The following is a 16,405-nucleotide window of genomic DNA, read 5'->3' on the forward strand; positions in this document are numbered from 1 at the left end:
AGTGCAGGAGGACCCGCGTTCGATCTCTGGGTCAGGAAGACCCTCTGGAGAAGAGAATGGCTATTCACTCCAGTATTCTTACCTGGAGAATCCCATGGACAGAGGAGCTTGGCTGGCTATAGTCCATGGGGTCACAGAATCGGACACAACTGTGCAACCAACACTTTTACCCTTTCACCAGGTTTAGATTTCAGCTAGTACAGTACGCCATAGTAAAAATCGATTTGAAGTGAGATAACCTAGTAAGACTTTTTCTCAACTTCACTTTTTAAAAAGAAACTCCAAAGTTTTACTAAAGACACGTATTTCTTGACACGAGAGTGTCAGACTTAAAAAGGCACAGCTGCCTCTTTTAGAAAAAAAAAATTAAAAACAGAACCGTCTACTTACTGAAATTCTGACACACCTGCTCTGCCACTTATCTGGCACATCTGCTCAGTATTCCATCCACTGGGCAAACACCACCATACAGCTTAATCTATTTTCAAGTAAATTGCTTTGTAGAACCCTCCTCTCCCCCGCCCCCAGCTTTCCCTGATCTATCCGCATAGCCTTGTAATAGACACGGTGACCATTACACTCCAAGGGGAGAGGAGGGAGGTGTTACTGGGATAATAAAAGCATTTAACACATGAGGAGATGGAAGTAAAAACACAAAGGAAGTCCCTGGATGTATTCATAGTCACACCCGAGTTCCCTGAAAAAGCTATGACCAATGATTTCGGAACCGTTTCTTCATATTCTGGGAGCAGGTGTGACGTCCTCCACTGCGAACACTCCTTTCTTTAGTCAGGATGGCTCCCCTCCGGCAGGCAGTAAGTCTCCAAGATAAACAGGACACCTCAACGCTGAGGAGAATCTGGCGAGTTTGGGGCAAGTGGTACTCAGTTAATGTAGGTCTCCATCTGCTTTCATACAATCAAACAGGAGGATATAAAAACAAAGAATTTGGGGACTTCCCTGGTGGTCCAGTGGCTAAGACTCCAAGCTCCCAATGCAGGGTACCTGGCTACAGTCCCTGGCAGGGAACTAGATCCCACAAGCTGCAACGAAGAGTTCTCATGCACAACTAAAGATCCTGTGTGTTGCAATTAAGATCCGGCACAGCAAATAAAGTAAAATTTATTAAAAAAAAAAAAAAATTCAACACACTCAACTGTATACCTAACATCACCAAATAATTTATTTGAAATCAGAATTAAAAGAACATTTGACAGCTGTGAAATGTGTGTTTGTTCTGTTACTTCTGGGTAGCTGTACAACTCAACTAGGACAAATTACCAGATCAATTTTACATTACTTCTTCAAGACTGGGGTTTCTCAACAACTTCGAACTTGGGGTCTAAAAAGAGGAAAGAAAGGTTCAAACTTAGCCATATTGCAATAAAGTATATTTTCTAAAAAACTTTAATATTTATCTCATCCATCTTCTGATTTTTTAAAGAAACATCTAGATGAAAATATAACTGTTAAGATTTATTTAGGACTTACAATGAACTAGGCGCTATGAATTTACATATATTACGTCATTTAACTACAACTAAGAAGACAGTATAATCTTACCCAAATGTCAGATGAGAAACAGGGACCAGTTAGCTATCCCAAATCACACAGCCCATAAAGATACTTTCAGACATTTGATTTAGGTCCCCACCATTTAACCTCTACGCTATGCGGTCTCCTCCAGTGGCATTTACCCCAGAGTTTGCCACACATGCCACTGTCCTAATGCATTCACACGTTCAGTTCAGTTGCTCAGTCGTATCCAGCTCTTTGCGACCCCATGGACCGCAACATGCCATGCTTCCCTGTTCATCACCAACTCCCAGAGCTTGTTCAAATCACATTCACGTGTAATTGTCATTTAATCCTCCAAACAACCCATGTAAATATTCTCCACTTAAAATGATCTCCCACAACAATGAATCTGTGATTACAAAGACTTACCTTCAAACGTGAAGTTAGGGAATGTATTCATGTCTGCTTTACCATACATTTGTTTAAGCTTAAAAAGCTCCCGGTCTAGGTCTTGCTGATACTCTGGGCCAGCATCAACAGGTCCTCCAGATGTCCTATAGTGTACACGACCAAGTAAAAATGTATTTTAAACATTAGTTTACAGAAACAAAATTAAGTTTCACAGATCTTCCGAGCATAGGGAAGAGCAGACTTTTCTGAAAGGTAACAAGTATTTCAATTTGAATGTAACCTCAAACAATTTTAAATATGATGAGGGTTCACACAAATGAGGCAACTTCAAACAAAACATTCAAGGTCTGTCAGTATTAGTATTATTAAATGTCAGAATCTCTCAGCGTCTGAGCAGCAATAAGGTGTAATGGCTAAGTCTACGGGCTCTGGGGTGAAGGACTGCTTCCATTTCATTGTCAGTTCTACAACCTAGTTACTGTGTGAACTAGAGCAAGGCATGAAGCACTCCAAACTCTAGTTTCTACATCAACAACTCAGAAGTCTTACCTGATGGTGCTGAGAGAATTAAGAGATTGTGCACATGTACCACTCACGGACCAGTGCCTGGCACACCGTGAACACGCACTTATCTACTTTCACTGTGCTTTTAAATCAACCACCACTGAAGGGTTTAAGTCTCTAACAGCGGCCTATCAAAGAAGCAAATTACTTCCTAACCTCAGAGGTTTTACCATTTAGAAGGAAAAAAAATAACATTTATGCTGTGAGGCAGTCAGGGGATAACCTTCAAAGACACAGTTTAACAAAAAGCTACTGAAGGTGAGAGGTCACTTTTGCTAAGCTAAACAGGGAGATTTCATTTTAAAAAGGTGACATTTGTGACAAACCATGCATTTGGGTCAGATTGTACTTTGAGACATTCTAAGACTCAAAAGGAAGGATGAGAAGGTGGAAAAGCAGTGGCTGTATGTGGGGAATGCTAAGCAGCCCAGATGGATAAGTCAGCAGGACCCACATCACAGGAGGCCCAGAATGTAAAGCCTGGGAGTCTGTATTTTGTTTGCTCAGCAATGAAATGACAAAATTAAAGAGCCGTGCTTTGTAAAGATAAACCATCATTGACCAGCTAGGCTTTCCAGGTGGCTCAGATGGTAAAGAGTCTGCCGGCAACTCAGGAGACCTGGGTTTGATCCCTGGGTTGGGAAGATCCCCTGGAGAAAGGATACCCGCTAAAGTATTCCTGCCTGGAGAATACCCATGGACAGACAAGCCTGGCAGGCTGTAAAATCCATGGGGTCGAAGAGAGTCGGACACAATAGCGATTTTCACATCACAGAGCAGCAATGGGCCAATTAGACCTAGAAGTATTTGCACAAATACTTCTGTTTGTCATAATGTTACTGCCCGCTTATCAATGAATAATATAAAAAAATTACAAGTGAAAATTCCATTAAGGCTAGTATTTTCACCTATGCCTGTGATAAAAACATAGGATCTTATTTGTAATTTCAAAAAAAAAAAAAAACACTGAGCGAGCTCTAATTTAAGAACTTGTTGATCATGTTTCTTGTCATGGACTCAGTTTTCTTCTCTATCAGTATGTGCAACAGAAACTTTCTATGATAACAGAATGCCCTGGATCTGTGCTAACATGGTAACCACTAGCCATATCTGGTATTGAGCACCAGAAATGTGCCTAAAAGGCAAATGAGGAACTGAATTTTTATTTATACTCAGAATTTGAATAGTCACATGTGGATAACAGACACAGAAATAAACAGCACAGTTCTAGATAGAGCCTTCAACCAAATACTTTGATGATTGATGATCATTGTCCAGTTCTGGGATTCACAAGCTTTTGGAAACATCACTCTTCCATGCCACCTTTCAAAATGTACCAGTTAGAAAGGATTCCTTCCAAGAAGCTCCCCAAACACTGACTGTGTCACTACCTTATCACTTAACCTGTTTTACCTTCTATTATATTTACTTGCTTACAAACTTTCTACCCTCTTAGACTTGAAGAATATTACGGAAATGCCAAGTGGCTTCTTTCTTTGTAGCCCACCACTCTCAATAGTCCAGTGCTCTGCATATGGTAGACAACTAAACAAAAGAAAACAAAATTCTGAACTGATCTGTATCACTTTGCCAAAGATCTGGGGGTGGAATTTGATGATGGTCGAGGTCATCAATCACCTTCAAAACTGTGTGGTTCTGTAATGAGGTTTTCCCTGGACTTGCTCTATGCCATTTCAGAGTCTGCTGTCTTTTGACAGTCCCAGAAATATATTAACTGTGGAAGTAACGTTAAAAAATGCTGTGCTTATACATTTCTCCCCAAATCATGATGTCACAGAGAGATCACTAAATTGAGAGTTAGAATATTCTGAGTATATTTTCCCCATAACTAGGTTTATGACCTTAGGATAATCACTGTCTAAGGGGTTTAATTTTCTCAAATATGGTTCCTAAACGATTTCCAAGATCCTATGTACTTGTATGAATTGACTCCAGTTTATAATAAATAACATTACAGTGGGGATATATCTAAAATCCCATTAGATTTAATACAATTCTCCCCGGGAATTCATAAAATTTGGGACTTAAATATCAAGGTCCTCATCTTTTTCTTTTGGAGCAGCTAATGAACCTGTACCATAGGGATCAGCTCAGTAAAAGGTCTTAAGACACTTTCAAACGCCAAGTAATTTTTTACCATGTCAAAACTTACATACTTTGAATATGCACATGAACACCAATACCCCTACCCACTTACTGGCGCTTAGTTCTATATTCTCTAATCTTGTCCACGAAGAGTTTCTGCACAGGATCAAGCTCCTTATTAAACGCCACTGCTGTGACACCAATGTTCCTCCTCAGAGAGACTGAGATTGCAGACTGAACAAGAGAGGACAACCTGAAGAGTCTCTGAAGAATCATGGTGATCCTGTTACTGGAAACAAGAGCCAGCATGTGAAGATACTTTAAAATAGACATAATTGTAAAACCCCTGTACATGTGTTATAGTGGGTATCTAATTCTACCAAGTGCTACAGAACTTAACCCAGCGCCTTAGACCACTCAGCCACGCTACCCAGTTAATGCTACAGAACTTCAATCATACCAGAACTCAGTGAATACTAAGAACAGCCACCTGACCAAAGATCCCTTTTCCTCTCTACCCCTCACTGCAGGCGTTTCACTTCACAAGCAAAAGGCCCTGGGACCTAGCAGCAGTTCAGAATCACTCAGGCCTCATGCCTCCACTAGGTCAGATGCAGAAAGAAAACACAAAATCTGGGATGGGGTGTTTCTTCATGAACTTTTTAGTCTTGACCACCCACCCTCAGCAGAGAGAGAGTAATACTGGCTCCCAAATTAGCTGACCAGGTTTCCCTAACCCCCCTCAAAAGGCAAAAAGGGCTATGAGCAGGGAGCCTGCAGACAGCTGCCTCAGCCTCAGTTGCATTTCACAGGCCCACAGGGGGAAACTGCTCCACCCGGTACAGCTGCAGGATTCCAGACATTCACAAATACTGTAAAACCAGATCTAAGTCCAAAAGAACCAGCAAGAGAAAACAGCAAGGGAATCAAAAAAAAAAAAAAAAAAAAAAAAAAACCACACACACACAAGGGAGCCCACCAACAAGAGAGGGAAAATCAAGTGGTACAACCTCATCAGTGAAATAGAATTTGTGAAGAAGCCTGAATTTTAAGGACTTAAAGACCTCTAAGTTCTTAGACTTCCTGAAACTAAAATACATGATTTTCTAACTAAAAAATTATACGGTATAAATCACAGGATGATTTCAATTGAGAATTCATTTAGTGTCTTGAAAAGATCAAATGTAAAAGTATCAATTATATGCAAACAGGAATTCCAAAAGAAAAAGAATAAAGAAATCATAGAAAAATTAGAAGAAAGTGCCCCAGATTAATAAAGACTGATTAAACAGAAAGAGCTGACCAAGCCATGCTGGACGGATAGAGTCACACTTCGATATAGCTGGATAAAACTTCTGAATCTTAAAGTGAAACCCCAACATGCTAACTGGAGAAGGAAATGGCAACCCACTCCAGCATTCTTGCCTAGAGAATCTTGTGGACAAAGGAGCCTGGTGGGCTGCTGTCCATAGGGTCGCACAGAGTTGGACAGGACTGAAGTGACTTAGCATGCATTGGAGAAGGCAACGGTAACCCACTCCAGTGTTCTTGCCTGAAGAATCCCAGGGACAGAGGAGCCTGGTGGGCTGCCGTCTATCGGGTCGCACAGAGTCAGACACAACTGAAGCGACTTAGTAGCAGCAGCAACATGCTAACATGATTCTCCAGGCTCCCCAAATGAGTCAAATAAGCAGTCACACCTAACTATTAAATTATAATACTACTGCTCAAAGTGCGGTCTGAGGACTGTCGGCAGTAAGCATTTAGAAACTTTTACAGCAATCTGACAGAGTTTAACTCGTACCTGCTGAATTCAACAGTGAAAGTGAAAGTCACTCAGTCGTGTCTGACTCTGCGACCCGTGGACCATACAGTCCATGGAATTCTCCAGGCGAGAATACTGGAGTGGGCAGCCTTTCCCTTCTTCAGGGAATCTTCCCAACCCACGGATCAAACCCAGGTCTCCCGCACTGCAGGCGGACTCTTTACCAGCTGAGCCACAAGGGAAGCAATTAAAAGTTTGTATTTTGTGTCTCCATTGTTTTGTCTTTCATCTACTAAATTTTCCAGTAATTCATTTTTACTGGATTCTTCAAAGATACCCACAAGGGCTGGAGGGAAAGTGGCCCTTTACTAGTGAGAGTTGGAAAGCATTAAGCTAGAAGATGAAGAGCAGCACTGCAGTTATCTAATCGCAGTGGGGGTGTCCCACAGGAAATACTTGGCAATATTTGAAGACATTTTGGCTGTCCTGACAGGGTGTTACTAGCCTCTAGTGGTTAAAAACCAGAATGCTGCCAAAATCATGTAACAACAACTATAGCCTCCCCACAACAAAGAAACATTTGGTTCAAAACGTCAATAGTGCTAAGGTTGAGAAGACCTGAAATAGCACATGCATGTGTTAAGTCAGTCAGTTGTAACCAACTCTTTGCCACCCCATGGACTATAGCTGCCAGACTCCCCTGTCCATGGAATTCTCCAGGAAAGACTACTGGAATGAGTTGCCGTTCCCATCTCCAGGGGATCTTCCCCACCCAGAGATCGAACCCAGGTCTCCAGCCTTGCAGTTTCTTTACCAACTGAGCCACCAGGGAAGCCCATGAAGTAGCACATAAAGACTATCAAAGTAAATCCTACAGTCTACCAAACATCCCTCACCTGCAGGATGAAAGAAAACTATGTGAATGACCTTAAGGTGCTGCTTCCCTGGCGGCTCAGATGTAAAGAATCTGCCTGCAGTGCAGGAGATCCGGGTTTGATCCCTGGGTGGGGGAAGACCCCCTGGGGAAGGGAATGGCAACCCACTCCAGTATTCTTGCCTGGAAAATCCCACGGAGAGAGGAGCCTATGGGCTACAGTCCATGGAGTCACAAAGAGTTGGGGACACGACTGGGCGACTAACACCCAAGGTGCTACTTAGTCTTACTTTACACATACAGAAACTGGGGCTTAGAGGTTAAGTACCCAATCCCAGGTTACACAACAGAATCTGACAGGACACAAATACATTTTTAAAATTGTGCAACTCAGTGTATACTTTCCCTTTTGGCAACATAAACACAAACAACACTCCACTATAGGGTCACCCTAACATCTGTTCAGCCCTAGGTATTCTAAGTACTTCCATACATATTCTCTCCTGGTACCCTTACAGAAATCCTGTTAAGAAACAGCCAAGTATTCTACGTCTCCTTCACAGATAGTAAGACAATGCGCAAGACAGTTTATTAAATTACTCATATTCCCAGTTAATTTAATCTCACAGAGGATCATGTTACTCCTACTCCAACATGGGGGAAAATCCACTTTCACTTTTCTGTCTCTATCATCTACCTATTAATGATTCCTAAATCACACCTAATTGTGCGTGGTCTTCTTCCTGAATTCCAAACCCATACATCAACACCACTCATCCCTTCATAAGTCTTATCTTGCTCTCAAACTCAACTTATCTAAAAAATGAATACATAATCTCACTATCAAAACTTGTTCCTTTTCCTCTGTTTCATTCCCCGCCCCTGCAACGATTGAATATCTAACAAGAAATATACACTTCATTACACAAATAGGTATATCAAGTATCAACTATGATTAAGTCCTCTATTCGAGTATTATGCGAGGCCACGCATGCCAGCAAGCATTAGATACACTCAAAGAATTGGGGAAGCCAACAGCTAGAAAAGAACACAGCATAAGGGGAGGTCCTGTGCCGAGAGCTCTCCCGTTTACAGTGATGACTGGCCATTCCAAGGTTAGTGCTTTCCTCCACGAAACCCTGATGTAAAACAAAAGCCGCGTAACCAAGTTTCAGCACTACCAACATTTTTAGGTGGCGTCCCAACTTTTAAGGTGACAATTGTCTTTTTCTCTCACGTTCTATTCTTCAATAGTTGAGAACCACCTCCCACGCGTCCGGGAAGAGCAGGCCTGGCGGCAGACCTGCCCCGCGGACATGACCTTGGGCTACCCTAGACCGCCTGCAAGTCCACGAAGCGCCGGCCTCCCTGCTGCCCGCACCACCCTGAGCTAGGCCCTCAGAGCGGGATTTTCTGGCTACTTATTGAACCTACAGCAAACTTCAAGGCCGAAAGAGCCGAGGTCGAAAATGAGCCCGGGCCAGGCCGTGAAGGCGCCCCAGGATATAAGGTTGCTCTCTTTTCCAGAGTCCTAGAGGGAAAAGGGCACCCCAGACCTCGTGAAGAAACCCAGAACCCAACTCCCAAGAGGCCACGTTAGTCCAGTTACCCTCCCAGTCACCTTGCACTCAGGGCCGAGCCGCCAGCCGCCGCCGCCTCCGCCGCCCCGTTCTACTTCCGGCCCTGACTCCGCCCCCACCCGCCTACCCGCCATCGCAATGCATTATGGGCCGCCGTTTCAGACGGTGGACACTCACCGGACAGGAAGCGTCTCGGAGACACTCTGCGACCGGACGGCTCTAGGTGAGACAGAAGCCAAACAGGAGGAGGAAGTGGAGGGTAAGTGCTTCCGGGTCCTCTAGTGACGCCTCCGCCATCTTTCCTTCGCCCAACTTGACCCGCTCTCTTTTTCCCTCTCGGAAATCGTGTGGTGTACGCATGCGCCCTTGGACTGGCCTGTCCCCTAGTTCAGTACCCCCGGCCCCGATTCAGCGTCCTATTCCTTGGTTGGGGGTTGGGGGGGATTGTTGAGGTATACGATTGTGCAGAGTGACAGTGTAAAACAAAGCGATCTGGGGCGTTGCTGCTCCCTTGTGCCTCGTGAGCCTCCGTTGCCTCAGGCGTCCGTTTCGCGCAACCTGCTGGGAGTTGTAGTCCCGGACCCGGGGGTGCCTGGGAGGCGGGAGTGGGGGGGTTGGAGTTTCTCTGCGCCGTTTTCGCGGGAAGGGCCCAGGGGCCTCCCACTTCGAGTCGCGGGAGCTGCGGGTCTTACCGGGAGAGACGCTGCACGTGGAGCCCGCGCCGCTGCGCTTCTCAGCCGGCTCTGGAGCGCGGGCGGGGGCGACGGGGCCGAATCCGGAGCGGGTGAGTGCGGCCGCGGGGGAGGAAGCGAGCGCGGGCCCGCGCGGGCCGCCTGCGTTCCGGGGCCTTCTCCCCCACCGCGGCCCCCCCGCGGCCGCCTCTGTGTTTTGTTTCCGCTGGTCCCCGGCGCTGTGACTCCCATTTCCGTTCGTGGAGACTTGAGGGAGCCGGGTGGGGAGGGGCGGGGGACGCTACGCGGAGAGGGGCGGGGGGCGCGCGGCGCGGGGCTCCGCGAGGCCGCGCGCCCCCGGGGCCCGGGTAGTTCCTGTCACCTCTCGCCGCCCCCTCCCCGCCCTCTGCCCCTGCTCGGCTCTCCGCCGCCGTCGCCGCCGCCGCGGTCGGGACCTGATCCCGACGCCCCTGGGATTTTACAGGACGATGCCATATCGATCTTCTTGCCAACTCAGCGATGCGCTCTCCCTTCGCTTCCAGTGGTCTTTCTAGAATTGTCTTAGAGTTGCGTTAAAGCCATCTGTTTAATGTTTGTGGTGTCCTTTGGGTTTCTTTTAGAAACGAGGAAGTGAGACAAGGAGAAAACGATGGGTTAGTGTAGCTTGTCAGCTTTTTAAGTTTGTTTTTGCAGGCTGGAAGATAAGCCAACAACGTCTTTGTATTTAGGAATCCCAGTTTGATTAGGTTAACGGCAGGGAGGACCACGCCTAATGTTGCACTGCTGGAGATTAGTGATTTAGAAATAGTCGCTGTAGTTCTCAGCCTTGGAGGTAGCAAAGGTTTAGAAGGGTCCATTTAAGCAAAGAACTGGGCAGGGATAATGTTCTTCGGTATTGTATTGTCTTAATGTCAAAAGAAACTGGGTCAACTAGTTCGAAACGGGAGGGAATAATAAGTTCTCTCTTTTAGGATTTGATCCAAGCTTTCCAGCCTTACTTATTTTCAGACAAATTCTGACGCGAGGTGGACTTAACGTCAGCTTTACCTGGATTGCGTTTACAGGGGCAATGACATGAGGCGTGAATCGTCTTAAAATAAGAATCTAAATAATGAGCTGGGTGTTTAATGGAGGATTATGTGGAGGCTGAACAGTCAATTAAAACTGTTGACTTTAATCTCCCTCCAACTTTTATTTATAAAACTTCGCCTAGAGGAAAATTCAAATAATTTTACAGTGAAATTGTGCAAGGTACACCTTCACCCCCAGAATCGCCAAGTTTGCCACACTTTCTCCACACTTGCTTTCTCTCCACATGTATACACACAGGTGTCTGTGTTTTACTTTTTCTTAGCTATTGACTTTTATCGTTAAAAAACAAAAATGTCTTTTTTCTCAGAATATTTAACAGTATTTTTTAACTTGAGAAAAACTCCCAGATTACACTTACATTTATTTATCCTTCATTTACTTATTGTCCTTCACTATGAAAAATCATCCTAAACTCTGTAAACTAATAATGTGCTCCAATGGAGAAAATAATCCTCAAATTTATTTGTGACTTTTAAAGATAGTGGTGAATATAACTGTATCTTAAAGAATACTAGCCTTTCCTGGAATTTTTAGTTAAATATAAATTTGTATTCGTTTTGTGAAGTGTTCTGAATGCAGGTTCGATTTAATCAAGGAAAAACCAGTGTCAAGGGACATTTTCCTATGTGGAAAGTCTCCATGTAATACTGTCTTCTCCATTTTCTTAAGTATTGACATAGAATCCTGGGCAGTTGGCTCCAGGAGAAGAACTAAGATCCACTCAAGCAATGACAGCAAAGATTTGGACAGCTTGCCAAATGTCTCCATTGCTTCTTTACGCTAAATTTAGAGAATTGAGAAAGATCAATTCAGAGACTTAAGTAACACAGTGTTTTCCAAAAGTGTATTGGTGTATTGGATTCATTGCTGCCGCCGCGCGCCCCCCCCCCCGCCCCCCGGGGCACCTTTTAGTGACTGATCTCTAACTTTTTTGAAAGATCACCGTCTAAATTTCTTTTAACAACTCTGTTTTAGTGCTTCTGTCAAGAGGTGTGCCAAGTATCCCTGTTGATCAAAGCCCTTAGGGCCATTTCTCAGTCTCTGGTAGTTACAGAAAACTGGATTCATCTTTTTGTGTGTGAGACTAAAGACAACCAAGCCAAAGAGCAGGAGAAGAAAAGATTTATTACTTAGAGCAAAAAGAACACCGGGGATCTTTCCCAAAGCAGCATTATTGGGAAAAGTCTTAAGCTAAGGATATATGCATATTCATGAAGGAACTTGAAGAGGAGAGTTCAAGATAGAATTGGGGCAGAGGTTGACAGCATCCAAGCTTTAGTTGATTGAAGTCACCAAGGTCAGAAAAGGTCAATATCATCATCCTTTAAGTTATAGTTGATCTAGTGGTTAAGCACTATAGGAGGGTTTAAATTCTGCAGAGCAGCTCAAGAAAGTGCTTCAGGCTAATCTTTACCATGGAAACAGAACCTGGAGTTTTTATACTGATTTATAATCTGCTATTGTTATTCCTTAAGAGCATTATTACTGAGATCTATTCAAGGGTAAGCATTGTGGTTAGGCTTAGATCTCAAAATGGCTTAGGAAAAAAATGGCTTCTATTTGTCAAAAGCCATGCCTGATTCTTCTTTCCTGGGGACCTCCTACCCTATCTGCTTACAGTGCTTTCTTTTTTGTTTGTTTTAATTGTTTATTTGAATTTTATTGACCATGCTGCATGACCTGTGGGATGTTAGTTCTCGGACCAGGGATGGAAGCCGTGCCCCCTGCATTGGAAGCATGGAACTTTAATCACTGGACCATCAGGGAAATTCCTAAAATTCTTTCTTTTTTTCTGAAGTCCTTAGAAAATTCACTCGTTTTAAAAGTTGGTTATGGAAATGGGAGTGGACTTGCTCGTGGACCCTGAAAAATAAAACATAAATGACCCTTTTAAATTTTGTCCTGCTATAGGGACGGGGGAGCCAGGTGGGCTGCCGTCTATGGGGTCGCACAGAGTCGGTCACGACTGAAGAGACTTATCAGCAGCGTAAGCCTTAATCCGTTTCTTTTTTTATGTACAGTTTTTATGCTTTGTGTGTTCATTATCTCCTTGTTTCTGTTACTAAAGTTCCATAGTGCCTGCTGCTTTCACATCTTCTTGTATCTGCAGTACTGTCTTATCACGGGTTCCTGTATTGGCTCCAGGTTTCAGCTGTCTCCAGGAAAGCTACACTTAACATATTATTATCAACCACTGTGAGAATGTCTCTGGAATGCTTATCTAAGGGCAAGATTGCTGGGTCATAGGTATAATCACTTCATTTGAGCAAGTGCTGCTAGATGTTTCTCCATAGTAGTCAGTCCTGTCTGTCCTCCATCACCAAAGGCAGGATACCTGTGCTCCCAAGTCCCTACTGCTCTTTTCAGTATTCAGCATTCTGATCTTTGCCGCACACACACAGAATAAGGTGAATAGCTTGAACGTGAGCATCTCCTCACGTCCTTAGCCATTTTGGTTTCCCTTGAGGTGAGTTTCCTTCTTTGCCAGCTTTTCTGATTTGTCCTGACTTTTGAGGGATTGTTACCAACTTGCAGGAGTTCACTGTGTATTCCAGTTATTATTTCCTTATCACGTATGGATATTGGAAGTGTCTCTTTCTAGATTATATCTTGTCTGTTGAACATAGATCTTAACTTTTATGTAATGAAATTATCAGGTTTTTTTTCCTTATGATATATGTTTTTGGAATTTTAAGAAATGAATGCTTTTCTATCCTTAGACCACAAAAAAAATTCCACCACTTTGTTCTATTGTTTTATAGTTTTACCTTTCACATTTAAGCCATCTAGATTTCTGAAATCAATTATACGGTGTGAAATGGTTCTTATCAGTCTCTTCAGTCACTTAGTTGTGTCCGAGTCACTGCGACCTCATGGACTGCAGCACCCCAGGCTTCCCTGTCCATCACCAACTCCCGGAGCTTGGTCAAACTAATATCCATCGAGTTGGTGATGACATCCAACCATCTTGTCCTCTGTTGTTCCCTTCTCCTCTTGCCTCAGGGTCTTTTCCAGTGAGTAGGCTCTTTGCATAAGGTGTCCAAAGGATTAGAGCTTCAGCTTCAGCATCAGTCCTTCCAATGAATATTCAGGACTGATTTTCTTTAGGACTGACTGGTTTGATCACCTTGCAGTCCAAGGGATTCTCAAGAGTCTTCTCCACCACCACAGTTCAAAAGCATCAATTCTTTGGCACTCAGCTTTCTTTATAGTCCAACTCTCACATGACACTGGAAAAACCATAGCTTTGACTAGATGGACCTTTGTTAGAAAAGTAATGTCTTTGCTTTTTAATATGCTGTCTAGGTTGGTCATAGCTTTTCTTCCAAGGAGCAAGCATCTTTTAACAACCTGCAGTGATTTTGGAGCCCAAGAAAATAAAGTTTGTCACTGTTTCCATTGTTTCCCCATCTGTTTGACTTGAAGTGATGGACCAGATGCCATAATCTTTGTTTTTTTAATGTTGAGTTTTAAGCCAGCTTTTTCACTCTCTTGTTTAACTTTCATTAAGAGGCTTTTTTAGTTCCTCTTCACTTTCTGCCATAAGAGTGGTGTCATCTGTGTATTTGAGGTTATTGATACTTCTCCCGGCAGTCTTGATTCCAGCTTGTGCCTCACCCAGCCCAGCATTTTGCATGATGTACTCTGCATATAAGTTAAATAAGCAGGGTGACAATATACGGCCTTGATGTACTCCTTTCCCTATTTGGAACCAGTCTGTTGTTCCATGTCCAGTTGTAATTTGCTTTTTGACTTTCATACAGATTTCTCAGGGGCCAGATAAGGTCTGGTATTCCGATCTCTTTAAGAATTTTCCACAGTTCATTGTGATCTACACAGTCAAAGGCTTTGGCATAATCAATAAAGCAGAAGTGGGTGTTTTTCTGGAATTCTCTTGCTTTTTCTATGATCCAATGGATGTTGGCAATTTGGATCCCTGGATCTTCCCAACCCAGGGATTGAACCCAGTCTTCCGCATTGCAGGCAGATTCTTTACCAGCTGAGCCACAAGGGAAGCCCAAGAATACTGGAGTGGGTAGCCTATCCCTTCTCCAGCAGATCTTCCCAACACAGGAATCGAACCAGGGTCTCCTGCATTGCAGGTGGATTCTTTACCAACTGAGATATCAGGGAAGTCCAAAAATGACAACTATTTGAAATACAGGAGCCCCAAGGATCTGCTCATAAGTGAAAGTTGCTCAGTTGTGTCCGACTCTTTGTTTGCAATCCCGTGGACTCTACAGTCCATGGAATTCTCCAGGCTAGAATACTGGAGTGGGTAGCTCTTCCCTTCTCCAGGGGATCTTCCCAACCCAGGGATCGAACCCAGGTCTCCAGCACTGCAGGTAGATTCTTTACCAGCTGAGCCACCAGGGAAGCCCCTTTGGTTTTTCTAACATTCACTTATTAAACACATTTTAAAACAGAGCTTGCAAAAGGAGAGGCACTGTTCAAAGTTCTTTGTGTACATCTGTGAACAGACACGCCTTCCCCGGTGAGCTTACACTGTTCTACAACGCTGGTCCCTACTGGGTTACTGCCACCAGTGCTTTGCTTTAGTGCTCATGTTGAATTCCACAGTTTTAACACGTAGTATCAATTAAGAAATGGGCTTTATGAAGAAAGGAAAGACTGAGTAGGCTTTGGTCAGCAAGAAAGGAAGACAAAAGCCCTTCATTCTTCTGTCATCCCAAACAAAACCTGCTGGGGCCTAGGCATTCTGCTGGATGTGCATGATATGTGTCTGTCCCAGTGGGGAGCCCCATCCTCTCATTATTATTCTTTCTTGTTATAGGGGAGCTGTGAGAGGAGCCTTTATAATGAGGGAGAAATCAGATCGTTTTTTGTACCAGAAAGTCCAGGTTCGGATGCCAGAATTTAGAGACTAAGTTATCAGAAAACCAGCCCCAACCAGTTGGATATTTTTGGACCTGAGGAGAGTTACAACCTTTCTAAAGTGGAAAAGAAGACTTATTAGTTTCCTGAAACTACAGTAACAAATTACTACAAACTTAGTGGCTTGAAAACACCAATTTATTATCATATGTTCCTGAAGTCAGAAGTCTGAAATGGGTCATTCTGGGATAAAATCAGGTGTTGGCAGAGTTGTATTTCTTCTGGAGGCTCTAAGGGAGGATCTGTCTCCTTTCTTTTTCCAAGTTTTAGAAGCTGCCTGTCTTCATTGGATTCTGGCTCTTTTTTTTTTTTTTCCCATCTTCAAAGCCAATCACAGCCAGCCAGTTGAGTCCTCACTTTGAATCTCTCTGGATCTCTTTAGATTCTTCCTCTTTTAATGATTCTTATGATTTCACTGGACTCACCTGGATAATCCAGGATAATCTCTGTATTTTAAGGTCAGCTGATTAGTAAATGTCCCAGGAAGTGCAGTACTGAAGAATCTTGTCTGCAAATGCAGGACATGCAAGAGATGTGGGTTCAATCCCTGGGTTAGAAGATCCCTGGAGGAAGAAACAGCAACCCACTCCAGTATTCCTGGGAGATACCAATGGGCAGAGGAGCCTGGCGGGCTACAGTTTGTGGGGTCGCAAAGTCGGACATGACTGAGCACGCATGCACTATTAGTAAACTTAATTCCCCTTGGCCATATGATTTGCTTTAATTACAGGTTCTGGGTGGTTACCATGCCTTGGGAAGTTGAGACCTGGGAAAGCTCCTCCCACTTCCAGAAGCTAAGGGAAGTCCCTAGTCCAGGCAAACCAATCTAAGTTCCTGGAGTTCTTTTTGGGCAGTTTTGGTTCTTGCAACTTGACAGCGATCCAGCAGAGAAAGAAAGACAATAGATACTAGTGTGTTAGAAGGTGAG

The 16,405-nt window shown here is 43.8% G+C and overlaps 2 protein-coding genes across 9 annotated transcripts in view; one reads left to right on the forward strand and one right to left on the reverse strand.

Annotated features, from left to right (window-relative positions):
* Positions 1 to 1,161: 1,161 nt before the first annotated feature.
* ATP5PF (ATP synthase peripheral stalk subunit F6) lies at positions 1,162 to 9,080 on the reverse strand. 4 transcript variants are annotated; one of them, XM_020892146.2, is made up of 4 exons: positions 8,996 to 9,080; positions 4,712 to 4,888; positions 1,948 to 2,072; positions 1,162 to 1,342 (listed from the first exon to the last, which is right to left on the reverse strand). In XM_020892146.2, the coding sequence occupies exons 2-4, from the start codon at positions 4,873 to 4,875 to the stop codon at positions 1,305 to 1,307; spliced, it is 327 nt and encodes a 108-aa protein (XP_020747805.1). In that variant the 5' UTR covers positions 4,876 to 4,888; positions 8,996 to 9,080; the 3' UTR covers positions 1,162 to 1,304. The 4 variants fall into 4 exon arrangements, with proteins under 4 accessions (XP_020747805.1, XP_020747807.1, XP_020747804.1 ...); XM_020892148.2 differs by having other exon boundaries at positions 4,712 to 4,882; positions 8,996 to 9,078; XM_020892145.2 differs by lacking the exon at positions 8,996 to 9,080 and adding an exon at positions 8,860 to 8,948.
* GABPA (GA binding protein transcription factor subunit alpha) overlaps positions 8,990 to 16,405 on the forward strand; it is a 35,752-nt gene continuing 28,336 nt past the window's right edge. Inside the window, exons 1-3 of one of the 5 annotated variants that reach the window (XM_070455110.1) lie at positions 9,765 to 10,055; positions 12,493 to 12,568; positions 16,208 to 16,400. The gene's annotated coding sequence lies outside the window, so the exon portion shown is untranslated. Of the gene's footprint in view, positions 9,078 to 9,513; positions 9,603 to 9,764; positions 10,056 to 12,492; positions 12,569 to 16,207; positions 16,401 to 16,405 lie in introns of those variants that run through there. The other 4 variants (XM_070455109.1, XM_020892138.2, XM_020892137.2 and 1 more) reach the window with 4 other exon arrangements.

Source organism: Odocoileus virginianus, chromosome 25, assembly GCF_023699985.2.
Source record: "Odocoileus virginianus isolate 20LAN1187 ecotype Illinois chromosome 25, Ovbor_1.2, whole genome shotgun sequence".
NCBI classification, from domain to species: domain Eukaryota; kingdom Metazoa; phylum Chordata; class Mammalia; order Artiodactyla; family Cervidae; genus Odocoileus; species Odocoileus virginianus.

Coding starts and splice junctions, on each gene's coding strand:
- ATP5PF (XM_020892146.2), bottom strand. CDS start 4,875: ATGATTCTTCAGAGACTCTTCAGGTTGTCCTCTCTTGTTCAGTCTGCA. Junction 2,073..4,711: donor GAATATAGAACTAAGCGCCA/GTAAGTGGGTAG, acceptor TGTACACTATAG/GACATCTGGAGGACCTGTTG. Junction 1,343..1,947: donor CCCTAACTTCACGTTTGAAG/GTAAGTCTTTGT, acceptor TCCTCTTTTTAG/ACCCCAAGTTCGAAGTTGTT.